Source organism: Zonotrichia leucophrys, chromosome 1 (genome assembly GCF_028769735.1).
Source record: "Zonotrichia leucophrys gambelii isolate GWCS_2022_RI chromosome 1, RI_Zleu_2.0, whole genome shotgun sequence".
Taxonomy (NCBI): Eukaryota; Metazoa; Chordata; class Aves; order Passeriformes; family Passerellidae; genus Zonotrichia; species Zonotrichia leucophrys.
The window spans coordinates 101578960-101606864 of record NC_088169.1 but is presented as its reverse complement, the minus strand read 5'-3'; the positions used below and the strand labels follow the sequence as shown (position 1 = coordinate 101606864).

Here is a 27905-nt window from a genome sequence, read left to right as displayed (position 1 = left end):
ATAAATATTAGAGTCAGAAAATAAACTTCTCCCTTTTTTTACCTTGAGAACAGCATCATGTTCACGTCGTGTTATTTCGTGTCTTATAGCAACATCATGGGAATGGGCAGGCTTCACAGAGTAACTCAACCAATGACAATTTTTAGATCTGAATTTCATCTTTACACTGACAGCAGCACAAGGGTTCTGGTGCTATAATATGGATCTGGTGGCTTTCTCCTAAGCTCTGTGGTCCTGGCAGCATATCCCTTTATATCCCAGCTCCTGCAGTTTTGTAGTTACGTGATACCCTCTTCTGCCTTAAGAGAAATTTCAAGACAATTTGATTTGGGTAAATACCTTGAAAAATTCCACTTAAAAGAGCAAAAAAGAGAAAGCTTTCCACACAGCCCAGAAAGTATCTTTGAAATGTAAAACTAATTTAATTTCCAATGAAGACCAAATACTGTCCACTTATTCTTAACAAAAGAGGAAATAAAAACAATCCACAATGTATTCTGTTGTTACTATTTTTATTATTATTGTTGCTCTCACAATTAGAAAACACAGTTAATGCTGCTTCCACGAAGAGAGGAAAATTTGTTCTTTAGATGAATAAACCAAAGCTCTGCTTGAGATATTTAATCAAACTCTGTCTGACTGATGAAACTGTTCCTGAGAGTAAAACAAAACAAAATATGTTGTGCATGTTAAAGTCATTAATCTCAGGTGGATTTTAAGTTTCCTGTTCTTTCTCCCCCTCTCCCAAATCTTGTTTTCTGCTCCATCTCCTTTGCAGGGGAGAAAGTCATGCCTGTTATAGCTCCAGTCTGCTCTTAGGAATAAAACAATGTTGTTTCACAGCCCCCTGTCCGATGCAGGGAAAGCCAAATCCTTTGTCACAGGGTGAAGGTCTAACAACAATCCATCCCAGGCCTGAATTTTCCTCTTGTTCCCCATATTCCCAAGGACCTCCAGAGCCTCCTCCCAGCCCTTTCCCCAAACAGGTAGCCCAGAGCTGGGCAGCACAAGCCTGTCTCACTTGGAGGATGATAATGTTTGTCTACAGGGATCTGTTTTCTGGCAGGAAGAGGGATGGTCCCTCAGGGACTCTTTTATCACTTTCCTGACAGAGACGCTTCTAATTGTATTCAGATTGTTTTCTTCTTCCCTCGCTCCCCTTCCCCTCACCAAGGGCTTTTCCAGCTGCAAGTGAAATATTGCGGGCTGCCTGCTGTAGTATAATTAAGATATTTTCTCTTTTTGTCTAATAAAATACACAATCAGATGGGAATTTTTTATAATGAATGGCATTTGCCTACCTTATGGAGAAACCTAAATGATATAAAACTGGAAAGGGTAAAGATGGGAAGATTAATAAAAAAAAAGTCACCCAGATATATACAGGGTCTAAAAACTCAGATCTGAAAATAGCATTAAGTCCACACTGTTTTATTAAATCATAGATTTTTTTTTTTTCAAGTTAATAAAATAGCATAATACTCTTCAGGATAGCTTGGCAGTTTCCATCAGGGGTAATATTGTAAAGCTGTGAAATAATAGTGAATAGAATAAATCAGATGTATTTTGCTAGCTAGTTTAAACCAACAGTACTGTGTAGTATGACATGGAGCTGGGCTAAATTATATCAGCTGCTGGGATGTGGTAAGACATGTTATAAGAAGGGAACTACAGCATCACCTGACAAAGGCATTCACAGTAATTAAGCTGTTTTCTGCAGTAGCTGAAAGATCTCAGTGTTTCAGAGCAAAGCCTTGAAAACTGCTTGCTGAAGGCCTGAGAAAGGGAAGGAGGGATGTATTTTCCTTGCAAAGCTGGTTTGTGACAAATGTTCTCCCAAATATCTTTCACACAGCACATGCACAAAAAAATATAGAATCATGGAATGATTTGGGTTGGACCTTGAAGATCATCCAGTTTAAATCCCCTGCCATGGGCAGGGACAGCTTCCTCTAGACTGCAGAAATAACTTGGCCATTTTGTTTTGGATCCCTGTTGTATTGATAATTGAAATTGAGAGATGTGACACTTTTCTGGCCTCTCTGTGCTTTGCTGCTGGTGCAAGGAGTGAAGCATCAGAGACAAGTTGCAAGAAGAAAATTGTACTATGAGTTCCAGCAGTATGGCCCTGTATTATAGGTACTCTCTTTATTCCTAGTTCTTATTAAAAGGAAGTGAGAGCTGTCTAGTGCTCATAGAATGACATTTTCAGAAAAAAATTGGAAATGCCAGAGCATCCAGAAGGACATCATAGAATCACAGAATGGTTTGGGGTGGAAGGGACCTTAGAAGCTCCTAAGACCTTAGAAGTGGTGGGCCTTAGAAGTTCCACCCCCTGCCATGGACAAGGACATTTTCCTCTAGACCAGGTTGTTCTAAGCCCTGTCCAACCTTGGACATCTCCATGGATGGGGCAGCCACAGCTTCTCTGGGTAACCCGTGTCAGGGCCTCACCACCCTCACAGGTAGGAATTTCTTCCTAACATCCAATCTAAACCTACCTTATTTCAGCTTAAAGCCATCAAAGTGCTGAGATGGCCCTAGCTGGCTGGATGAAGCAGGCCTGTGTAACAAGGGAGGCTGCAGTTCATCAGACCTTGCCCTGTGCATGATTCTCACCTCAGGAAGGTACATCCCCCTGGGCACACTCCTAATGCAGAGTGCAGCTCTCCAGAGGGCCCTAAAATTTAGAAGTTATGGCAAAAGCAGTGTAACTCTGTAAATTCATAGGCTAACAGCCTAAGACATGGGCTGGGGTCGCACAGACCCTTTTGTCAAAGAAGCGAAGTTCAGATGAAGCCCATGATGGATTATCTGGAGAAGAGAGCAGAGATTTTGAACGTGGCTGCCCCAAACTGCAAAACTCCAAACAATTCAGCCATTTCAGGTCAACATCTTCAGTAATGGACATCTGTGGCATGGCTAAAGTTCTGCTGTGAGTTCATTTCCCACTTGGTAGACCTGTAGATGCCTAATTGGTTTATTCACTTATTCTAATTACAGGTGATGATTTCTTCTGACATGAGAAAGCCAGTCAAGGATCACAGGTCTGACATGGAAGGAATGAAATGCAGCTGAAAACAGTGTATGACCAGACAATTTCTTCCATTTCACTAGTTTTTCCCCAAGCAGAAAGACTCATGACATCAGCAAGGGAGCAAGAAAAAGAATCATTACAGAATAGCATTGAAATGCTCAAATTTTTGTTCAGTCAGAACATCTGTGCCTTGTTGGCACCATCAGAAACTGGAAATAAAAATAAAATTCCTTAAAAGAATGAGAGTGGATGGTTTCTTTACATATCAAATGAAGCCAAATTCTGGCATTGGAGAGCAGTGGGATTTGTGCCACCAGCCTGTCTGCATGTCAGCCTAAAGACACCCACCACTCATCACTGCACTGCAGAGCTGTTTTAGTCCCTCAGCTTTTATGAGGTGACAATAACACAAACCACTGTTAAACTATGAAAGCTCTTTTTTTTGCCTGCTCACAACTGGGGGATGGAAGGAGGCAACAAGACCAAACCCATTACAGCAAAGCAGAATAGCTGAAGAGAACAAAATGCCTCTAATTTTGCTATTATAGCACATGATGCTTCTCTCTTCCAATTCCCCAGGGCTGCTCACAGACATGTCAGAGGCAGTTGCCCCCTAGGGATTGGCTAAGTGGGGAAAAAAGATTTGGAGAAAGGTTGTGGTGTTACTGACATATTTCCCCCTAGTGAAAGAGTCCCTCTACGTTTGTGTGGGAGTGATTTTTTGGCTGTTTACAGCATTTTGCATGGGGTTGGGGAGCTCAAGAATGATCTGAAAGACATCAGAAGCTCTGCTGCCTTCTGTTCCTGGAGCAGCATCCTTCTCCAACGTCACTCTTCATAATCAGTACACAGGGCTGGATGACCACTAACAATAAACCAAAACAAAAAATCCCCCCCAAGACCCCAAGCAAACAAACAAAACAAACAAACAACAACAAAAACCCAAACTCCCCAAAAAACCCCAAATGAAACAGCAAACAATAACAAACAAAAAAGCAAATAAGGGATCTTAGGCTATTTTAAAAGCTCCCCTGCACAGCAGCTCCTCTCCATGTGCAGGAGCCAGAAGCCAACTACCCATGACATGAGAGGTGTGAGTCATGTTTGTTATTAAGCTCCTCAGGGGCTTAATTTTACCAGTTTGAGTGATTGCTGGGAAATTTTACCAATGAGAGTGATCACTGATAGAAAAATGAAACAGCAATGGTGACTCTTCCTTTCTCCAAGTGTTCTGTTTCATTGTCTTGACTGTATCTTGGCTAATTCTGCTCAACATTAAGAGGCTGGGGAGGCAGGGAATAAAGAAACTTATCTATCCCTATACCAGTGAGTGCCTCAAACCATGTTATTTTCCCATCCTTGGGAGGAAAATCAGAATTGTTTTCCAAGTAGAAGTGTGAAACAATAATCTAACATTCTGCTGTTGCAGCAGTAACTTCAGCATTTATTTCATACTATTGTTAATGCTTGTTTATAATATGAGGATATATTTAGGTAGGAAGTAAAGTAGATGAAAGCACAAGATATAAATATTTCTGTATATCTGCATACAAAAGAAAATATGTACAGCCACAGATAGTGGTGCTCTGCTGTGTGAGGGCAGAGCCACGTGAAAGACTGACATCTTCCCATTCCTTCCTGCTGTGAGTAGCTGCTGACTTCCGTGGATGCTGACTTCCATGGATGCTGACTTCCATGGATGTGCTCCCTATAGCCAGATCACTCCACTCTCTGCAGTTTCCTGAGGTTGGACCAATAGTTTTGTGGGGGAAGAAGCCAGTGGCACATTTCCCCAAGGATTTGGTGGGTCATTGTGGAAGAATGTCAGTGACTAAGGGTATCACACCAAAGGCCAAAGAGATAGAGAGCAGGAGCTTGCTGCTTTTCTTTACTTTCCCACTAGACTTGGATTTCGCTTTGTTATTTTATCCTAAAGGCTCCACTGCTGTCTTGTGGACCCCATAAAGTCCTTCTCAGCCTACCCTACTCTCACTGCCTCCAGGATTCCAGGGGATTTTTTTCATTTGTCCAGACTGGACAAATTAAGGATATATTTTCCTTCAGCAATCAGCTCAAAGTCGCAGACCTGTGTAAAAGGAAGATTAGAATTAGTTGCTCATTTCAGGGGATAGACCTGAAATCTTTCCACTTTTTTATCTTTCAGAATGGATGATTCCTCGCTGAAAATTAAGTCTTTGGCAGCAAAGGCAGGTGTTGCTGAAAAGTTGTAGCATTTTCCCTTGTGGGATGGTCCTAATGGAGACTCAGTACCTGTGCTAGAAGGCACAGGCTGGTGTGAGCCTTAGTTACTGTCAAACAAATGGTGCTTTTTTTTCCCCCCAGGGAAAGTTTCCATATTTATTTCTCAGAATACTAAGGCACTTGATTGCTGGACATCATTGGCAGCCACAGGAAATATTTTGGAAGAAGATACCATCCCAAATGAAGTTTTGTCTTCTCAGAGAGCATTTTATTGGTGAGGAGAAACATTTGTGGGTCTGTTGCTTTTTGGGAGGTTTTTTTTACGTTCTTATTTTTACTGGTGAGATTGCTGCTTTTCCTCCTACCATCTCTCCTCAAGTCTGTGTCTTTACAAGGTAAACGATGTCTGGTCAAGGAAATGTCTTCTCTGAATAGTGCTGGGGTGCTGCTGCTGCAGTTTGAGCTCCCAGGTGTGCAGAGGAGAGGTTTCATTTGCACACATATCTCTCGACAGTCCTCTCGCACTTCTTACAGGTCACGTAGCAGCACCAGTGATATTTGCAGTGGCAACGCTCCACCACCTTGTCCATGTAGGGGTTGTAGCCTCTGCCACAGCACATCAGGTCACAGCTGTCACTCCCGTTGGAAGTCTTGTTGCACTGCCTGGAAGAAGGAAAAAGCTGTGAGCAAGTGCAAATTCCTGATGGGTTTTCCCAAACCCCTGCTGTGTGGTGCTGCTGGGCCTGACGGCTCTGCAGGGCTCTGGGTGAAGCCAGCACAGTGAGCACCAACAGCCCCCTGTGCCTGCAAGGGTGCAGGGGAAGCCCTGGGCTGCCATCACCTGCTAGGACACCCAAAATAACACTAAACTCCTGTTCTGACTCTCAGTTTGGGCCTGGCAGCATCCAGGCTGCTTGTCTGCTAGGCCAGTCTGCTCCCACAGGAGCAGGCAAGCAAAGCTATTGGAATACCTCAATACTAATACTAATACTAATACTAATACTAATACTAATACTAATACTAATAATCCCAAACAATTAGTGTTCCCAGGCAGGCTCCAAAACTGTCTGAAAGCAGCTGGGGGAATGTCGCAGACATATTTTGGGAAAAATGCTTTTGCCAGGATCTTTTCTGCTGAGAAGCTGAGAAGTGTCAGCTTCCCCATGTTTTGCTGCTTTGGAATGTGATCTGGAGAATTGTTTACCCAGCATGTAAAATTGTTTTTACTTGATGACCAGTGACAGCCACCTGTGTTGAGGCTGTGAGCAGTCACAAGATTTTATTATCATTCCTTTCTATTCTTTGCTAGCTTTCTGATGAAATCCCTTCTTCTATTCTTTTAGTATAGTTTTAATATATAAATTTATTTTCATATAATATATATCATAAAATAATAAATCAGCCTTCTGAAATATGGAGTCAAGTCTCTTCCCTCGTCGTGGGACCCCTGTGAACACCCCCACAGAGGAAGATGACACCCTAAAGAACAAACGCTGCTATATGTCCACCACTGCCTAACCTGAAAAGGGAAAAGGAGGAACACTACAGCCAAATAATATTTAAACAGTTTCCATGCCAAGGATCCCAGGCTGGGAAGAATGCTGAGCAGGCTGTTACAGGCACTATGCAGCACTGATCCTATCAGGGAAATCACCATCAATACTAGCAGGGCTGGGCTGTGCACCTTTTTCCCTTTGGTTTTCTCCCACATGGCATCATCAGCTGGGCAATTGGCCCCAAAACACCTTTATTCCTGACTCAGGAACAGGAAGTGTGGCAGGAGCACAGGGTAGGATGACAAGTCACCAAGTACCACACAGACTTTCACAGCTTGTTTTGCTTCTGCTCTTAATTAAAGACAGACTCAGTGGGATAAATCAGCTATTGGGTTGGGTTCCCTAATTTTGTCGGCATGCCAGTGAATGGTTTGAGGTTTTCAGAAGCAATCACTTAATTGAGGAATTTCTTTCATTGATCCAATGATTACCATTTCACATCTGTCCTCAAAAACCATCAATCCCACCTCCTAAAATACTCCAATATTCACTGGAAGTGAAAGTGCACCAGGCATTGAATTTTGAATGCAATGAACCCTGTCCTAGAGACACCATTTCTTCACAGACTGCAAAGACAACCCAGGATGGAAGTGTTCCTGTTTGGTCAGACACCTGTGCCTTTTTGGTGTGTACCCAACACCGTGGGGCTGTGAACTTGATGGTCTTCTGAAACTGCTGTAAGAAAGGTGGTTTATTGAGTGGGGTGATCGCTGACATCTCTCCTAAATCTTATTCTGTGTGGCTATTTTGTGTCTATTTCGGACAGAAACAGTCCAAGGCTGCTTTGGGGCCAGAAGAGGAGAGAGGAGCATAAGTTGTACCCTTAAGCTAAGCAACTGTTAATAAATGAAAACAAATCCATGAGAATTACAGGAATTGCTCATGAGGTAATGCTGTAGGAGAAGTTATGAGATTAGTGAAGCATTGAGATTTTGTTCTTGCTCTTCTTCAAGTTTTTCTGTTTGTTATTCTGATTCACATTCCTCTACAGGTTCAGTGTTTAAAGGCCCCCAAAGTCACTCTCATTCAGGAGTGTGTGTAAATATTTAAAAACCTTTTAAAGCCTCTACCAAAGCTGAAGTGTGCAGCCACACTGAATGTGTTTGCCCAACGCTGAACCAAAGGCCTCGTTAGTGCCCCTGTGAACTGGGGCCCCTCCACAAGAAATCTCCAGACAACTCCTCATAAATGTATTAATAAATGCTTCAAGTATTCAGAGCAGAGGTTCAAATATAGGTGTGTTGACATTAGAAGAGGAGAGGGTATTTGTCAACCTCACTCAGCTTTGCTAGTGGATGGAAATGTTGTTTCCTGGAGGCTCATCTAGGGAGGATGGGGAATCTGCAGAAGCCTGGCAAGGGATGCACAATGCATCCATGTCACTTCATGCTGGGAGCTCACTAAAATGCCCAAGAAAAGGAATTCCACTCTGACTGCAGCTCACCACTGAGGATGTTCACTCCCCAAACATACAAGGCACACCACAGTGATATATACCCCATCCAAATAGAAAACAAAACTCTTCTACCTGCTGTACTGGGACCTGGGATTCTCTCTTTCCCTCCATCCACTCCTGTGGTTTGCCAAAAAAAAAGAAAAAAAAAGAAAGAAAAAAAAGAAAAAATAGGGAAAAATAAAAGAAGTGACTCTAGTAGAAGATATGCCTTCCCATATACCTTCCCCCATTGCCCACAGTCTGAGACAAAGAAAGGAAAAAAGGAAAATCTTATTAAATAAATCCTCAAACTTCCCTCAGTTTGGTATCAGGAAATGAGGATATTCAGAATGGGGGGGTTGAATAGCCAAAACAAAGTTTTGACCCCATCATAAACCTATATGGGCTTTTAGAAAGATTTCCTAACAATGCCACTAAGCAGAGATTTTGTTTTCTGTTTTAAAGCATAGGCCTGGGTATGAGTTAGATTCCTTTTTCATTAAACAAGATGAAGCAGGTGGTTTCTCAGCCAGTGGGGAAAGACAAAGAACTCCAAAGACCAGAGTTTACCCACAGAAGGAGCCCTGAACATCAGATTCAGAGCCTGCAGTTGTGATCTCACCAGGCTCCCCACTGATGGGTTAAGTTCAATCTCATTTGTTTTGGGCCTGGTCCAGCACAATTCCAGCAATCAGAGAAATGCCCTCCTCCTGAGCCTTGGAGAGAAAACATGAAGGCAGGCGACTGCCTCGTAACACAACACTGCGACCTCAAGAAGTACTTGGAAGACTGCTGAGAAATTATCCTTCAGCTGTAATCCCAGCCAAGGCTCTGGCTCCAGAGCAGGCTTTTAGCATTGTCACAAGGTCAGCAGTGTTGTCTAGACAACTCCCATTCAACATGCCTGTCCCAAATGCCCCCTTTCCAGCCCTCATTTGCAGAAGCACTGCAATACACCATACAGACTCAGCAGAGCTGAAGGACACCCCAGAACTTCTAAGAGTCTTCCCCCAGATGGAGAGTAGGGATTTTAATTTTAAAAGGGGGAACTAATAGAATTATTTTGGTTAGAAAAGACCTCTAAGATTGATGAAATCCAACTTAGCAATGTCACACAGCTTCATTGTGAATCCCTATTTACTCTGTCCCATCAGCAGATAGAAGGATACATATTTTTTTGGTTGCACAGCTGGCACCTGGGATCCAAATTGAGGCCAATTCTGTGCTGTCACCCACGACTATGACCTATAATGACAGGGATGAGATACCCACTGGAACCTCACTCCATCAGTCCTATTGATAAGGACTTAATAATGAGGATATTAAAAAGTCATTCTGGGGCACAGCAACTGCCTTCCTGGCCCAGTGCATCTCCCAGTGGATGAGGCAGATGCTGTTACAGGAGTAAAACATAAATCTAAGCACTTTCTGTAGTCCTTCTCATACACTGCCAGCACCTGGGCTGTTGCATCAGGGATGATAGAAGGGATGTTCCTTCCTTGATATCTCATCCCTTTGGCTGTGTGATTCCCTCAGCCCCTTCCAACCACAGGGAAACCATCTGCCTTCATGAACTCCAGCAGTCCCAAATCCCAGAACACAGTACTGCTATGTAATTTTTTTTTTTTCTCTTTTAAATCAAATTCCTATTTATTTCTTTGGTGCCCCTTGCTCTGGTAATGTCAAGTAATGCAGCAGTATATAAAAGAAAGAAAGAAAAAAATAATTCAAATCCCTCAGGAGATATATAACACAATGGACATTCCTGAAAATACATCAAGGTCACAGCTTCATGTAAGATTTTGAGGGAAGAATCTTATCTACTTTTAAATTGCATTCTCATCCACAAGGAATGACTGGAGACTGACACAAAACAACTGTACAAGAAAGAGTTATCAGCATATGTCAGTGAGGAGATGTCAAGAGAGATCCTGGAATTAGCCTGTATTTTCATTAATGAGAAGTTGAGAGTGAGGTTAAAAATTAGGGGACAATGCTAAGGAAGAAGGAGTTGAGAATATCTTGTGACAGTGGATTAAAGTGTAAAGTAAGATCCAGCTAAATGTGGAATGTTTCCAGGGGAGCCAGGGGAGCAGTTCAGAAAGTAGAAAACAATGAAAGAACTGATTTAGAGAAGTATGTTAAAAGAGGTGTCTTCCCCTCTATAAAAGATTATTGCTATAAGGGGAGAGAAAAAAAAATGTTCTTTATATGCCAAGGAAAGAGCACAAGAAAGTATTAGTTTTATTTTAGATTATGTTTAGTTAAATTTTGATTAAGAAAAGCCTAACACTGAGGATTGTAAAACCCCGGATCAGGTTGTTTAGGGAAACTGCTTTTAAGACCAGAGTAGAGAAACATTTTCAATAACAGCCTAGGTGGTGTCAGTTCAATCTTGCTCCTGAAAAGATCAAGGTCCATGGAAAATCATTCCCAGACCCAATTTTCTCTAACACAAACACCATTTGGTTGCAGAGGGACTAAATATGTTTAATAGAGCTAGATTAATTATTTATTGCAATTTTACTGCGTGAAATTATTCTTTTTGCAAATAAATTTATTATTCACAAACCTCTTCAGGAAACTTTATGATCAAATCCAGGTCTCTCAAAGTAGAAAGAATTCAATCTTCCCCACATATTAACTAAGATAACAAAATAATGCATAGCTGGCCAGCCTATTTACTGAAATGGGCACCAGCTGCAAGCATCTTGCCCTGGGAAAGAAGGAATAACACCTAAATAAGTTGGGAGGAACAGAAAGTGAATGTTTTTCTGACTTTCATAAAATCATGGAATAGTTTGGGTTGGTAGGAATCTTAAAGGCCATCTAGTCCACCCGCCCCCTGCTATGTACAAAGGCATTTTTATCTAGAGCAGATTTCCTCCAGTTCTTCTGGGACACTCACAAAAGCATTATTTGCTATTTCTTTTTCAGAATTTGTCAGATCTCATAAAAAAAATGGTAACACATCTGCTAACTGTTCCAAAACCAACTATCACTGAACACATTATAACTCACTCAAAGCTCATCTTATCCTGTGCCCTCACTAACAGAAACTAAAAGAAGCTGTAACAAAAAACAAACATCAAATGCTGTTGTCTACCCATAACTGCTACTCTCCCCCAGCTTCATATGAGTGCTTCTACCAAAAAATTTAATTGCCCACATAAACAAAGAATCACAGAGTGGTCTGGGTTGGAAGGGAACCTTGGAGATTATAGCATCATAGAATAGAATCATTAAGGTCAGGAAAAGCCTCCAAGATCATAAAGTCCAGCCCTGGGCTCAACACCACCAGATCCACTAAACCATATCACAAAGTGCCGTGTTCACTCATTTTTAAACACTTCCAGGGCTGGTGACTTCCCTGGGAAGCCTGTTTCAATGCTGAATGAATTCAGCACTGAAGAAAATATTTTAAATTTCCCTCAGGGCAGCTCGAAGCCATTTCCTTGTGCTGGTTTCCTGGGAGAAGAGACCAGCCATGGCCTGATCACAATCTCCTTTCAGGTATTTGTAGAGTGTGATAATGTCTCCCCTGAGCCTCCTCTTCTCCAGACTCAGCAATGCCAGTACTCTCAGTCACTCTTTGTATTATTTATATCCCAGACCCCTCCAACAGCCCCTCTCTGGACACACTGCAGCACCTCAAAGTCTGCCTTGGAGCAAGGGCAGTAACACCAACACAGCACTCAAGGTGCAGCCTCACCAGTGCTTGTACAGGGGGACAGTGAAGTCCAAGATCAGCCTGTTCCAACCCCTGTGCCATTAGCAGGGACACTTTCCACTGATTGTCCCAAGCCCCATCCAGTATGGCCTGGGACATGTCCAGGAATGGGGCAGCCACAACTTCTCTAAACAACCAGTTCCAGGGAACAATCTCACAGGGAAGAATTTCTTCCCAATATCCCATCTAACCCTGTTCTCTATCAGTGGGAAGACATTCCCCCTTGTCCTGTCACTCCAGGCATTGGTCCATAGTCCCTCCCCAGCTCTCTTGGGGCCCCTAAAGGCACTGGAGTGGGCTTTAAGGTCTCCCCAGAGCCTTCCCTTCCACAGGCTGAACAATCCCCATAACACAATACAATGCCTATTTTTGGGGTAGCAGGAAAGAAGTGGTATCAAGAGCTGCCACTGAACACTGAAAACTGAGCAGCATGCTCAGGCAACTTCATGTATGCTCATATCCAAGAAAGCATGCCAGGCTAAGCCATTTGTGACTAATATTTTATACTGGAGTAAAGAAAGGGTATGTGAGCAAGGAGCAGCCACCAGAGTGGCCACACTCCTTGCCACAGGGAGTCAGCTGAGGAGTGGTGACTGATCAGCCCAGCCAGGCTGCAGCCCATAGTTTGCTGCAGCCTGATTTCTGCAGCCTAAGAGAGCTCCTTCCCACATTTGGCTTGATTCCAAGACTGCTCTGGGAAGGATCAGTAATAAACAGCTCTGTTATCTCTGCAAGGTTTCAGGGGCTGGATGCTTTTGCATGCATGGCAGAATTTCCCTTTCCTTGGATTCATTAGGGAGACTTAAATAGCCTTTGAAACATGATACATAGCACCCTGCTTACAAAAAAGATTCATATTTTTGCTTCTTTTCTCACCAAAGAGATCTCAATTTTATAATCTGCCATTATTTTTCATTTACTCAAAGCTGGTAGTGATTTTTTCAGGCAGGAGCAACTGAACTACTTAATTAAAAAGATTAAAAAGTGCTTTTGTCCAAGAAATCTTTGAGAACGGGAATATTTACATTTCTTTCCCAGTGGTTGATTTGTTGTATTGAAAGTTTTACTTGCAGCTCAACAGATCAGCTTCTTTAGACTTTTCTCCAGGCCATTTTTAATTGGTTATGAAAGTGTGATGGTGGTATATAAGCAGAGTTTGGCTGGAGTCAGTGTGGCAGTAAATCTTGTTTGCAGGACACTTGGATACCAGTTGCAAAAATCAGCTCCTTAATCAGCTTTTCAGCACTTCAAAGAGGCCTCAAACCCCAGGTTTGAGTTAAGTTCCATGACTTTGAAATCTGGACATACCCTGAGCACTTGGAGGCATGCAGATTTCCAAACCATTTCTAAATTTCAACAAGCTAAGAATGTCCAAAGTGTCTTAGAAAATGTTTCAGGCTTGTTCTGAAGAAGGCTTTGAAATCCTTTCAGGAAAGAGCTCTAAAAGGCTTTTGAGTAACAGGGGGCTCATCTTCTGAGTGGATTTTCATATGGTTCATCTACAAAGTAATTCCTTTTCCTGCCTGAAAAACACACAATAACTCTGCATAGTATGACCCCTCACATTAGAGGGATCACCAATTAGATTATCCTTTCCTCCCACCTGGCAGTGCAGGATTGTTTCCTACAGCATACAGCAAACTCCAACTCATCCAAGGTGTTGCAACTTAACCATCAACCTCCATCCTGTTTCCAGCATGCTATGAGAAAGAACCAGACCTTGGGGAGAGGGAGGAGGAAAAGGACTTTCCCTGGATTTGCTGCAAAACTGCTCATTTTCTGTCACAAAAATGCATCAATATGAATATTTTAATCAAGGAACAGGAAAAGGGGGTGTTAGTGGCATATTTCCCCCTCCAAATCCCTTTGGAGGCAGAAAGCAGGGCTGGGAAATACTGAAGATGCCCAGATCAAAGATCCCTGAGCTGTGGACATAGGGGACTGCACTATACAGCCCAGGCATGGACTGACCTCTGTACCCAAAAAAAGGCCAGAAAGGATATGAGAAGGTGGTTGAAGACAGAGTAGACCAAATGAGGGACCACAACAAACCCCCCCCCCCCCTTTTTTACTTCATTGGCATGACTGGCCTTAAAAACCAGACTACTTGGAAACAGTGGGATCTACCTTCAGAAAAATTTTTATGTACATAAAGATAAAATGTTCAAATGCCTCCAGGACATGACTCATTAAATAAAAACATGCTTGAGCTATTCCCATGTGAGCATTTTTACATCATTCTGAAGCGTAAAACACATTTTGCCATGCCCTCTCTCTAACAGCAGTCTTTTTGTGCTCCTTCTACCTTATCCCTGTAACTAGACATTATCTCTGCAGCCCCGTGGCAAGCTGGAACAGAGGCACCACATTTAAAATGCATTTAGGAGCCCTCTTCATGAGAGAAAAAATGCAAAGAGAAAAAGGTGTCCATGGGAGGAGGCGACTAGGGAAGATCTCCTCCCTTTCTCAGCCCCCCCCAGGAAGCATGGACCAATCTTCAAACACACTGTGTGTATTTTACATTTATTTCCACTAGTAATTTAGTTCAGGAAAGGAGTTGCTATGGCTCATATAACACATGCCAATCTTGAAACACCAGGCATCTTCTCAAGAGGCTGCAGATGGACTGTAATGAAAACAAGCCCCATCACACATGACCTTAAAAACTTGACCTGAGTGGTGTCTGAAGCTCAGCACGGGACTGTCTCACCCTCCTCCCCTCCCATGGCCTTCACCATCTTGCACATCTGAGAATGAGGAATATTTTTTGACAAGTTCCTTTTGAAAGTCATCCCCTCCCACCTTAATATCTTGGTCCTCTAAATCCCCACTCCATCTCACTTCCTGTGGACCCTTGGCTGGCAGGTTCACAGTCGTGGCTGTCATCCAGCTCGGGATAAATGCACGCCTGCAACACACATTTTCCTCTCCTCAGAAGGAAAAAAAATATCATTCAGGACCTTGACATATTTTTCATCCCTAGATGGGATAAAAAGTTGAAATCTGCTGTAAAATAAGATTAGATGAAGAAGTCACACCTCCCTGTCCCTTGAAAGGATTTCAGCTCATGGAAAATGTTTTACTTGGCACATCTGTAATGAATTCAACTTTGTTTTGACACAACCTGTTCATTTAATGCAATTCCTATAAAACTAATTTCCAAATAATCTTCACCAATTTTTTTCCTTGCAAAACAGAAAGGCAGAACAAAGAGGTCATTTTCAAGGCACAAATATCATACAAAATCCATACAAATCCACAAAAACTTCACTTATACTAAGATGACATTTTCTTTCAGAAACATGTTTCAATACATGCCTTTTCCTAGCTATTCTTTGTGACTTATAAACTTCACTTGATAAGTGATGCTGCACTGCTGAATAGGTGATAAAGGTCAGCCTGGTGTTCCCACCACAGAGCTGTCAGATATGTGCCACTGTAGAGCACTCCAGGCATTGATGTCACAGGATAGGGGACATTGACTGTCATAAAGCATCAAGGGACAAAAAGACTGTCTTGTCTCATTCAGCTGTCCTATCTACTGATCACTCCCACCACTTACATACTGATGCAGAATCACAGAAACATTGAGGCTGTAAAAGCCCTCTAAAATCAAGTCCACAGCACTGCCAAGCCCACCACTAATCCATGTCCCCAGCTGCCACATTCCCAGATGCATATATAGTTTATCTTTTCTGCATTTGGGTCATTACATTTCAGCAAAACCTTCTCTCCATTGAACCATAATGGTCCAAATCCAAGTATGCCCACTACATTAAAAATGAAGGCATCCCAAAATGGGCCAGGCACATGCTCCGTGCCACTTGCCTGAGCCTCCTACGCGAAATAACCGAAAGAGCAAAGAAGAATTATGAGAACTATCTAAAGAAAGGTAAACCAGCAAGAGAGGTTGAAATCCAGCCCTTGCAGCCAGCTAACAAAAATTAGGAAAATTATGGAAACATACACTTTTTTGGCTGTTGATGGCCCAGCTCTAGAGAGATAGATGGGTGTGCCCACCTAGAGATGCTCAGATTGTTGAAATGTTGAACTAGTTTGTTGGAGGAAATTAAACAGATGGTGGGAAGAGAAAGGCATTTCTGCTATCTGTGAAAGGGGACAGTATGCTGCCCAGTGGAGGTTTGGCTGACCATAATGACCCTTAATCTCCAATATTAGTGAAATAAAGAAATTCCTCTGCAGAGTCATAAGCAATACAAACACATCTGGACCTTTAACATGGAGTAGAAGAAAAAATTAAATATAATCTTTGCACTTTTGGAGCAGTTTTGTGCAATCTAGGAATGCTGGTTCTAACTGAGTTAATATTTGCCTACTTAGGAGAGCCTTAGAGTAACAGCTCTTCTAATCAGCAGTGACTGCAAGAAATTACTGAGACTCAACACAGTATAAAGCAGCTGCTTGGTCCTTACAAGTTCCCATGGAGGTAAGCTGCCCAGGGAATTTTGAAATGTATATTGTGCCTGATTGTGAAATGGAAAATCTGTCAGCAAGCCCTGTCTTGGCCACAGCCATCATGAACAGGGTTAGGAATTGGTAAACCATATTGTATGTCAGAGATGTGCTTTACCTGCATGTATGTGTCACCTCCTTGATTGCCCCTTATTCATACATGTTCCCCTCTTGCCCTTTCCTCTTTGGGGCAGAGTACAGTGAGTACCCACTGCAGAAGTCCTCACCTGTCCTGGGTCCCATGTGACCCCACTTTTTCATTCTTCATGCAGAAATCAGGTGAGCTCTGCAGGTAAATCAGCTCAGTCTCTTTGACTGGCCTGATATCAATATCCTTTGGCACCAGGTATTTGCGTGTGCCCATGGGCCGGTGAACAACCTTGGTGGCAGATAAATATTTGGTTTTGAGGTCCAGTGCAATGTCTCGCAGCTCTTGAAGGCCTTTCCAACAGGTCTTGATAGAGCATGACCCAGAAACTCCATGGCACTTGCATTTCATTTCAAGAGAGGCTTTCAAGACCTGCAAAAAGGAATGCAGGAGTTAGGAAATGCCCTTCTCTCACAGCCAAACATCCCACAAGCTTGCTAATGAAGGAGCTTCCTTAGCAGTGGCTGCTACAGCAAAGTCCTACTGTTCTCATTTCTGCACAGGCAGTCTGGAGTGGCTACTTTGAAAGCAAATGAGATCCTACAGCTCTTTGGCAATTTTGAAAGCAAATGAGATCCTACAGCTCTTTGTGATCGCTATCAGTCCAGGACTACTTTCACAAGGGCTCCTTTGCAGCCAGAAGAGAGAAGAGTATTTTGAATTTTGATTAGATATCTATATTGGGCTGCATCTCCACCCTCTAAATTCCTAAGGAGATGAATATCAAAATATTCCATAAATAGATAATTAACATCAGTTTCAACCTCCAGCAGCTTTGGGCTTTGGTAAGAGAGATGTCATGGCTTTGTTGAATTCAGTGCACTCTCACCCTGCCTTTCTGCTGGTCATGGGGTGAAAACAGCCTTTTACTTTGATTCTCCACTGTTCTCATTTCAGTGGGATGTGGCAAGATGCTGCCAGGAAGGGCTGAATGCACCAGCCATGGCAACACAATGTCCTAAACAAAAATTTGCCCTTTGCAATTGAAACAAAAAATCAAGACGTTACAAAAATAAAACAAGATTTAAGAAAAAAAACTCAGACCCCAAGCAAACAAACCAAATAGTGTGGGAATAGCAGAAAAAACAAAAGAGCCAGAGAGGGAAACTTCAGCATGGTTGTGCTCTGCAAAGGTGGACTCAGCCTGTATTTACACAGCAAGCTCCCAATGAGCTCAGCATGCTCCAAGTTTGTCTGCACAGGCAGCCCTGGAAAGACCAAGCTGTGCAGTAGGAACATCTGTGGAACCACTGGAGCCTCAGAGATGGGTGCAGGGGTCAGTTTTGTAGCCCTCCCCCATCCATCTCTTCAGCTGCATGGACAGCTGCCACAGGGATTTGCACATCAGTGCACACCAGGCACTGCACATGGTAAATATTATCCCTCCACTGGATGCAGGCTGTTAAAAGCAGCTTGTGCCAGATATGAGAATAATCACTAGCATAGCAGCTTGAAAAGGAAAAAACTCCTCCCTCCTGCCTGCAGGGATGGCTGGAGGCAACTGCTGCTGGATGCATGTGGCAGATGATAATCCTCCAGGTTTGCACAGCACTTTGTCCCCACAATGCCCCTGGCAGAGCACGATGGGACCCGTCCCCACCACACCTCCTGGGCAGGCAGAGCCAGAGCCAACACTGACTGTGCAAATGGGGCAATGAGACATCCCACCCACGGTTAGACAGGGCTAATAACAGCATTTGGGACTCCCTGAGTCACAGGGGGAGTTACACAGCTAAAGTTTTCAGCAGGCCAAAAGACTTCAGAGCATTCTTTGAGAAATCTGCTCCTTTTGCTAGCTGATAGAGACACTGAACCTCACCACGTGACCAACACTACAGATGATTGTACAAGTACAATAACTCTTGTGGATTTGTTACCTGTCTCCCTACTTCACTGTTGTGCAGATGCATCAGTTTATTGGCTTGTGATCCTGATTTTTTCATCTTCATGGGAGCATCTGAAAATTTGGACCCCATGATAAGACCATAGTTGAGGTTGTCTGCACATCCTCCCCATCGATACCCAGGTCCAGGTGTCTCACCTGGGATGGGACCACAGGAACAGCCAGGGAGGTCCCCGGTGGTGCAGGCTCTGGCAATGGTGTGGCTGATGGCAGCAGCAGAGAGGGCATATACAAATGCTGACTCCCTTGTGCCTGAAAGAGACAAGAACTCCAGCTCAGCCTCCTGGGCCACGTAAACATTCCCCAAAAAGCATCTCACACAGTCTGTGTCCCACAGAGCAGCCAACACACCAACTCACTGCAGCTGAGGTGTCCCATGGCACCACTAGTTTGGAGCACATCTAAGTGAACTCTTCAACATAAGACAACATCCCAGCAGGGCAAGGAGTCATGGATTTAGGCATCTTGTTCATTATGGTGTGATTTGCTCTTGGAGCATGTGCTTAAGCCCTCCTGTGAGTCTCCTGCCTCCTTCTGCTCCTCCCATGACTCCCAGTGGGATGAGCAGACCAGAACTGCTCAACTGGTCTGCTTTGTAAGAGTTGTGGTAGAACAAGGTCTTGTATCCAAGGGCCTCTGGGCATGAGTGGCACCATAATGATGAATATGGTCTCAGAGAACAGGACAAGTAGGCTTTGTAGTGCCTCCATGGCCTCCCAGGAGCAAGACCCTTCCTATCTCCAGTACACACACACACAACACACACTCACACACACACAGGCTGACTCCACTGATTCCAGTCCCAAGTGAGCCAGCAGTGCTGTTTTACCTCTGTCTAGGTCCAGCAGGTAGTTAGGAGCCAGCTCTATTGAAGAGCAGTTCCACCTCATGTCTGAAAAGGTTTTCCGGCAGGTCTTTATCACCTCCCGCGCTGCCTGAATAATGGTCTGCATCAGCTCCAGGTTGCTGCGGCACAGCTGCACCTGAGAAACCACCAGCCCTTCGAGCTGCTTGCAGTGCTGGGTTTGATTAAGGGCCAAAGCCAAAGAAGTCTTGGACAGAGCTCTGAGGAGACAAGCACATGCACAAAAGCATTAGAACACAGTCTAGTCGTCTACATTCACCTGACTTAATTAAAGCTTTCTGTAAAGAAGTGCTTAGATAAAGCTGGTGAGAAAGATGAGCAACTATGAAGAGTGATTTATCTCATATAAAGTTGGTGGGAAGAAACACCCTTTAGCAGTGTTCTCTCCATTCCTGATGGGAGGCTGCACAAAGCTCCAGGGGTATGTGTCGAGTCAGCCGGATGTGTAAATCCTACGGGGAAGGTTGTTTGCTGAAGAATGAAGAGCACAGACCTCCCAACAGAGTAAAAAATGACCCATCAGTTCCATGATAAAAGAAATCTGGATCCTCCAAGACTGTGGCATTTGGGAAAAAAAGCAACGTTGGTGTTATCAGTATTTTGTATTCAGCATCTGTCTCACACACTCTCAAAGGATTATGCTAAATGTCATGTAATTAATTATGGAGAAAATCCCCTGCAAGGCCTAGGGAAAAATCATCAAATTTGCAAAACATATGCTTTCACTTAAAGTTAATGCCAAGGGCCTCTACTGATTCAATCACTGTTGCAGATAGATAAGTCTGTTTCTCTAGTCTCCAAAAACCATACTGAAAAATCTCAGTGGGAGTATGTGCAGAGAGAGCATCACAGCCAAATCTGAGAAGGGATCCATGAATACCAGCACATATGTTACCATGAAAGAAAAGAACAACATCCCACAGTGGTGGTTCTTCTACTGTCCAATTGCCAACTTTTCCAGGTTAAAAAAAGAACAAATGCCAGCATGCATCTCACAGGGCTGTCCTCTTCTTCCCTGAGCACCCACAACGATCAACAGAAGCCAAGTGTGGAACTCTCTTTGTATCTTTTTGGCTTTCTTAGGGTAGCCATAAAAGTTACTCATTCCCATAAAACAACTTTCTAGCAGGCTGAATCAATAATCTGATGGCATCTGATCATGGCAACACAACTTTAACACATATTTCCTTCTGTGCTTGTTAAATGTATTGGCTTTCAGATTTATCCCAAGCCGTCTTGGTTAGTTTGGCTTATTAGCAAACACATTTTGGGGTGCATTTCACTTTATTACTGTAACATCCACATTCTTTAGAAGTTAAATGAGATGGAAACAGAGCTAAAATTGAGCCCTAATGAAAACTGGAGGAATTAAATCCTTGCTGGGGATGAATAGACTGGCTCTGACAAATTCCCAGGTGACTGGGAGTTTGGCATTTCTGGCACTAGATAAACAGTGGCAAACTTGGAAGGGAAACCACTGCTCTGAAAGCTATATAAATATATACTTCATACACATATTTAACAGGTCTGTTAAAAATACTGGAAGCAGAAGTCATTGCTGGTGAATTTCAAGAGAAAGGAAAAAAGTGGTGGACTTGGCAATGTTAAGTTATTGGTTGGACTCAATGATCACAGAGGTCTTTTCCAACCTAAATGATTCTATGATTCAATCCTCAGAAATTCTGCCCTGCAGTTCATCTCGTTCCCATACACACTGGTGTTCATACAATCTTCCTTGTCTGGAGAGGGGCCCCTCCAGAAGGCAACTCACCCTGCCTTAGATGTGAACCTGAGCTGGTGGAGAAAAAAACTTGTTGGTGATATACCGGGTGTTCAGGTGTCTGAACAGAGAGATCATGTCCTTGAAGGTAGAGACATGAGTCTGAATAGTGTGACTGTCACCTGGCTGCAAACTCCTACACTGGGGACCTCACAGCAGTCCTTCAGGATCCTTCTTCAGCTCATGGAAAGCAAAAAGCCACATCTAGGAAGTAGTTAGCCTTTTGTGCTTTTGGGACCTATGCTAAGACACCATCATGACTTAGAAGTGCTCATTTTCTGCTCTGTATAGGAAACCCATACACCGAGCAGGGACACAGACATCTGAATGGTACAAGCACAGAGCTTGAATGAGATATGAGCACTTGACACCAGGAATCTGTGAAAAGTTACCCCAGAAAGCCTATCAGCAACTCCCAGGAATGAGCTGAAACACAAATCAGGCAAGAGGCCAAAGCAGCTCAACAGTAATAGAGTATAAATAATAAAAACTCCAGCATGGCATGTCCCAGCAGGAAGGGAAACAGGCAGGGTGTGGCAGGAGCAGTGAGGGAACTTCACAGCCTGAGCTTCAGGCAAATGAGGAACATTCCAAGTCTCTGAGAGAGGCTGTACCACGAGGCAGCAGCTCAGTTTTCTAATCAGATGTGTTGGGTGGCACTTGAGAGGCCTTGGAATGTTTTGGCTGGCCCTCCAGAAGGATGCATATATCTCCTAGGTCCTACACTACATTTTCTGATCTTTTCTAGAGGTCTTCAGCCTCTTTAAAGGACTTGGAAGGCTACACTGAGGTACCCCCATCTCACCATTACAGACAAGTCATGAATAGCACAAATAACCATCTACAGGTAGGGATGAAAGAAGAATTCAGACTGAAACTCATCCTCAGCATGAAAAAACAGGACGTGAAGCAATGAGACTGTATCATAAAAGGTGTCTTGAAGTGATCACCATTAGAGCAGCAGTTTTATAGTGCAACAAGAAAACCATTTACTTCATGGAAGAGGGAAAATACCTTCTGATTGGTAAGAACTCAATAAATGGCAGCAAGGCTGTTTCTCATAAAATGAGCTGAGCTCCAGGAAGCCTACCAAGAATAAAACTGCAAGATACAGGAAGGTGTTTTCTGAGCATCTCCCAGACCTAAACTTCATGTCTTTGCTTGTGAGAACCTATAATTGGAAACATCTCCAAGCACCGTGAGGAAAAATTAAAAGGTAATGGAGATGGAAAAGAAAACTCAGTTACTGTAGTCATTTGCTTAGACTGAAAAGTGCATTTATAAATCACAGATCAGGATTTTGAAAAGCCTATTAGGTCATCTATTCCATGCCCTGACAACCTAGGTTTGCCCAGTCTCTGTCCCACATTTAGGAATATCTTCTTCACTCCATGTCACTCTAAACCCTCCCTGTGGAAATGTACCCCCCCTCCCTACCTTCTAAATTCTGGCAGCATCAGGGGATGGATTCCCACTGCCTGCAATGACACTATTGGGAAACAATATCCATTTGTGGAAAGAAAAACATTCCCCAGGAGAGGCTTGTCCATGGTAGCATGTGGTGGTGGGTCTCTGGCCTGTCTTCACATGGTCTCTACTGATCACCAGCACTGGGAGGGAAACTGGAGCCAATGGGGCACAGCCAGCCTTAAATTCCAGACCTCAAGAGCATAACTAGAAGAATATTCTTCATTCCTCAACCTGGGAAAAAGATCCCTGACAAACATCTTTCTGTGGATTCACACTCTTCATCTGAAAAAGAGATTTTACCTGTTTCACGCTGGAAATGCTGTTTTTCACTGTTTCCTCCTGATAACAATCTCACCTAATTCTCCTGCCCCATCCTTCATTCTCCAGAAAATCAAGGGGTGGTTGTTTCATGTTTTTTTTTTAAGTATAAATATTTGATCCATCCCTTTAAATAAACAGGGCCTAAACCAAACATCTCCTGATCTCTATATAACACAGCAGATCCTTCAGTTGAAATTCTGGATACTGACAGAAAATCATGAACATGATTACAGAGGAAATATGCATAGATGGATCATTACATTAGTTTACTCTTTTATTTATCTCAGGCAGTAATTAAATTAATTTGAAAACATTAATGCTCTGCAGTGTTAGGTCCTTTGAGAGTTATGGGACCATTCCTGCATGTCTGAGCCCCATGAGAGGACTGTTCATAGTGCAGGTTAGGAAGAGGCACCTTCAGATGTTAGCAGATATCAATGAAAGTCATATATTATTTGGTTTACAAGGTACCCTGTGAGTAGGACACTGCTCCTAGTCAAGCCAAAGGGAGAAGAACTCCTTCAATTGAGCAGCAAAACATTGGTGTCCTTTAAAACACCCTGGAAAGGTGGAAGAATCTTCTCTCTGAAGGCATCTCCCCACCCTCCCTTGTGTGACATGATCTCCAAAAGGCTCACAAAGGGACTGCTGGTGAAACCATGAACCTCTACTCCAATTTACCAACTTTGCTTTCTGAAAAAGCATTCTTTTAATGCCTGTTCCTAAACTCCTTAATCTTGCAGGGATGTGGGTGACACAAAAAGATTTAGACAAAATTACATGGCTGTGGAGAGGGAAGTATGTGGCAAAAGTTAATAAAGAGAGGCAGAGATTAAGAGCTCTTTTTGTATTTGATCTCATTGAAGGTTTTTAATCTGCAGGAGCCTCATTTTCTCAGGTTTGCATCTGGAAAAGGCTTGCAGGGGAGTTACAATAACGTTGTCTAAGCTCCTGGTAGTCAAAGGCAGCTCATGCCCCTGCCACCCTGCCCTGCATCAGTTCCAGTCCGGGGACCACAAGTCCTGGGAAAGACACCACATCCCCTGGTAAATGCTTCCCCTGGTTCTGCAAGGGCCTTTCAAACAGAGAAGTAGGATTTATGTGGTTCAAAAGAAAAAAGAAAAAAAAAAAAAAAAAGAAAGAAGAGGAAGAGGGAGAGAAGTGTGTGTGTGGGGGAAACCAACTCTGAACTAAAAGCTTAAAATAAGAACTGTTTTCAGATATGGTGCCAAATTCAGTGCTGGCAGTAGTGGGCACAGGGCTGTTGACTTCATGCCCAAGCTTGAATGAAGTCAATGCCAGCAGTGAGCTGGCTCACTGAGCGCCGAGCAAGGCCATGGAGCTTTGTCAACTTTTCCTGAAGCTGGAGCAAAGAGCAAACTTCAAAGACATGGTACTCCCCTTTCCTCATCCCCAGCCCACTCCCCTCCTGCCATCCCCATCCTGCAGCTCTTTCACAGCAGCTCATCTAGCAGTGCCTTGCCAGGCAGACAGGCTCCTCTCAGGCGCCCGTGTCTCCACGTCCCAGCTCCCTCCCACTGCTTATTGAAGGGGAGAGGCAGGAGCTGCCAGGAAGCACAAAATATTTCCATTTTCTCCCCTGCTTTTTGCTGGCCGCAGAAGGGCTGCTCAAGGTTGGTGGGCTGGGGGACATCCCATGTTCACCAAAAGGTGTGGTTAAGCTGCCTTTTGCTTCTGTAGGGCTGCAGTTTAACCATAGGAATAGTACAGGAATAGCAGGGAATGGAGCTCAGCTGGGGATTGTTTCAGAGAACATGAGACATCATTGGGTCACCACAATGGGGACAGGCAGAGACTTCATGAAGTGACCAAGCTCCACCTAAAAATGATGGTACCCCAACTGACCAACCAACAAACCAAAAACAAACAAAAAAAACCCAAAATCCCCCCCCCCCAAAAAAAAACAAAACAAAAAAGAAGACAGAAAAAATCCCCTCCCAAAACAAAAAACAAACAAAATAAACCCAAAAATAACCAGCCCAAATCACTTGCTATGTTTGGCTTATTTACAACCACATTAAAGGAGACATTCAATACAGAGGGATAGAGGAGATGCCAATCCCTGTGGAGGCAGAAGTGCCTCAGAAGCCACTCTGTGCCTGGACATCCCAACACCTGCACACCTTTGGGGCATGCACATCTGGCTGCAGCTCCCTCTAATGCTCATCTGTTTTTCAGTTCTGCCCAAATAAGTTGCTTCAGCACCTGCTTGGTCAAACCCAAACTCTCCTGGGAAAGCTGAATGGATTGCAAAAGCAGATGGGGAAGGTAATAGAATTACTAGATGCATTGGCCCTCAGACATATCTCATGAAACCAATAGCTGCCTCACCTTCCTAGCCACTGTGACAAAACTGAGCACCACAAAATGATGTGACCTCCTCACACACCTGCTTTGCTCTCAGGATGGGAAAGTGTTTGCAAAAAAGGGACTCAGGGTCTCATATACATTGATGAGGAAGGCTGTATCTCCACAACAATCCTGATCCAGCAAAGATCTGGAACCATACTCTGGCTTTACACCTGAGTAGCTCTCTGGAGCTTAGATGAAACAGCACAAGATATGAAATTTCTCCGGCAAGAGAAATGTATACAAGAGCAAGAACCTGTGTACAAGGCGCTGACTGTCCATGCACTATACTGGATGTTTGGTGGGGCCAGCACCAACTTCCAACAGATGGGGATTTGGACCACAGAACTCATAAAAATAAGCCAAGCAAAATAAAAAAATAATTTCTTTTTTTACCTTCTCCCTGCTTTGACTAATTTTCAGGGCATATTTGTGTTACTGAGAAGTCCTAAATGGCTGAAAATTGTTTTTCTTCTTCTTCCCCTCCCCCTGCAATTACATCATGCACCGAATCAAAATTAAATTTCCTATCACCTTTCTTATCAGTCACTCCCTCATCTCCAGGCTGGTGAGACCCACCTCCTTATCTCTCCCTTCCCCTCCCAAATCCTCTTTGAAGCTTGACTCTGGCACCATGTGTACAAAAATGATGCAGTGGGCAGACTAGTGAGAAAATCCCACAGCTGAAAACATCACATAGCACTTTCCTCCTTCTTCATCCTGTTCTTTTTCCCCACCTCTCTGTTCAAGAGCAAGAGAAGGAAGGAGCAGATTTCAATTGTACAGCACCCAGAATATGAGTCCAGAGCTGGGATCAGCAGGTCTGAGGTATTAGTCAGTATTTGGTACTCTGTTTGCCAAGAAGTGATCCATGTAATTTCTAAGGACAGTCCCTGAGACTCAAGAAGAAAGAGTGATGGGGAGTGGGGAAAATTAGCCTGTGTTTCCCTAGGAAAATAAGGGTGGGGAAATGAGGAGAAACAGCAAACAAAAGAAAAACCAAACATAATTTTGTGAATTTCCAGCTGCCAGCATCCCAGTTGCAAAGTGCTGTGGACAGAGAGTGCAGGTCTCTGCCAGGTTTTAAACAGGTGTGAGGGGAGCTCAGTGGTGCATCTGCATGCCATTCATGCTTCAAATACCACTTTAATCCCAGCTTTCATCTTTCCTACTCACTTTTTGATAGGGGGATATGTCTGCTGGGAAGTAGAGAAGCAGCAACTGTGACGTCTTACCCCCAAACTGCTTCTCCCCCCACTCACCCCAAAAGCAACCCCTGCAGCTTAACCACTTAGGAAAGGCTGCTTTTGACAGCAAAGCTATCAGGGACCTTTCCCTGCCTCCCAGCATTTTTCATGTCTATGGCTTGTCCATTCCCTACTATCAGGTTCCTTCTGGAGCTCATCTCACCCCTGCCCTTTTAAAGAACCTAAGCCTCTTACTCATGATTAAGCATCTTGCCTAAGTGGGACACCAATGCCAAGCATATGGACAAGTCCCTCCAGTCAGTCATGGCTCTACACATAAAAGCCCTGCTGAATCAGGGTGCCACAAATCAACTTTATTTCTGTGCTGCATGGAAATAAACATTGCAAAGGAGTCCCATGGACATGTTGCTAAATGTCCTTCAGAAAGGAGATGCCTGCCTTTCCTGGTGCTGGATACTGGCAGAGCTGAGAGTCAAAATGCTGGAGGAAGTAGGTGGAAACAAACAGCTGGGTTATGTAACTGAGCTCTTGCTGACTACTACAAGGTGTAAAGCCAAGGCAGTCAAGAGCAAACCAGATCCTTACTCTCCTCTACTTCCAAATGTTCCTTAGAGCATGGAGACAATAAATGGAAGATTATGGAATAATATGGGTTGGAAGGAGCCTTAAAAATCATCTAGTTCCTATCTTCCTGCCATAGGCAAGCATGCCACCTTGAAAGATGCCCTGAAATAGGTGACTATTCCTCCCACCTGATCAAATGCATTTAAACACCTATGGTGCTTCTCTTTGTGGATACAAAAGGCAGATGTGTGGCTTCTAACAGCTCGCTGCAGCACACAGCATCACCAGAGGCTATCACTTACATTTCTGTTGGATATTTCTGTTTGGAGAAGATGAATTGCCATCTGGAAGGTCCTCTCTTCCCTGACTGCATGATGGGAAGTAAAAACACTGGCTCCAATGGGACACCTTAATTTGCAGATATCCAAATTTAAGCCTTTATAAAAGGTGGCATGATTAGAGGTTCAAGTGGCAATGATTGGAATAATTGAATGGCAATGGAATTGAATGGAATAACAGAATGGCAATTAGACATAGCATGAAGTCTGTGGCAGAAGGAGCAGCAAAACAGGAACCTCTTGTCTGAGTTTCACTACCTATCCCAAAGATCCTTGCTTCAATGCACTACAGAGTCTTCCTGACATTGTATATTATTGTGCCTTTTTTCCTACCAAAGATGCTCATTTGAGGCAAATCCACATTCCCTTGCTTATTTTGTGCCCAGCTCCAAACCCAAGTAGAAAAGACGGATCACTCATCAAGGTCGTGAAACCAGATTGGCTTTGGAGTGGCCTGTTTGTTTGTTTATTCTTTAGCAAGCAACTAACTGATTGCTTGTTTAAG

The 27905-nt window shown here is 43.5% G+C and overlaps 1 protein-coding gene across 2 annotated transcripts in view; it reads right to left on the bottom strand.

The window, feature by feature from the left end:
* Positions 1-510: 510 nt before the first annotated feature.
* The window catches only part of WNT11 (Wnt family member 11), a 31472-nt gene continuing 4077 nt past the window's right edge, over positions 511-27905 (bottom strand). The window contains exons 3-7 of one of the 2 annotated variants that reach the window (XM_064726278.1): positions 19314-19549; positions 18623-18736; positions 18459-18538; positions 16661-16953; positions 511-5902 (exon numbers count right to left, since the gene is read on the bottom strand). In XM_064726278.1, the coding sequence (XP_064582348.1) occupies positions 5728-5902; positions 16661-16953; positions 18459-18538; positions 18623-18736; positions 19314-19549 (898 nt within the window). In that variant the 3' untranslated portion in view covers positions 511-5727. Of the gene's footprint in view, positions 5903-16660; positions 16954-18458; positions 18737-19313; positions 19550-27905 lie in introns of both variants that reach the window. The other variant, XM_064726268.1, reaches the window with a different exon arrangement.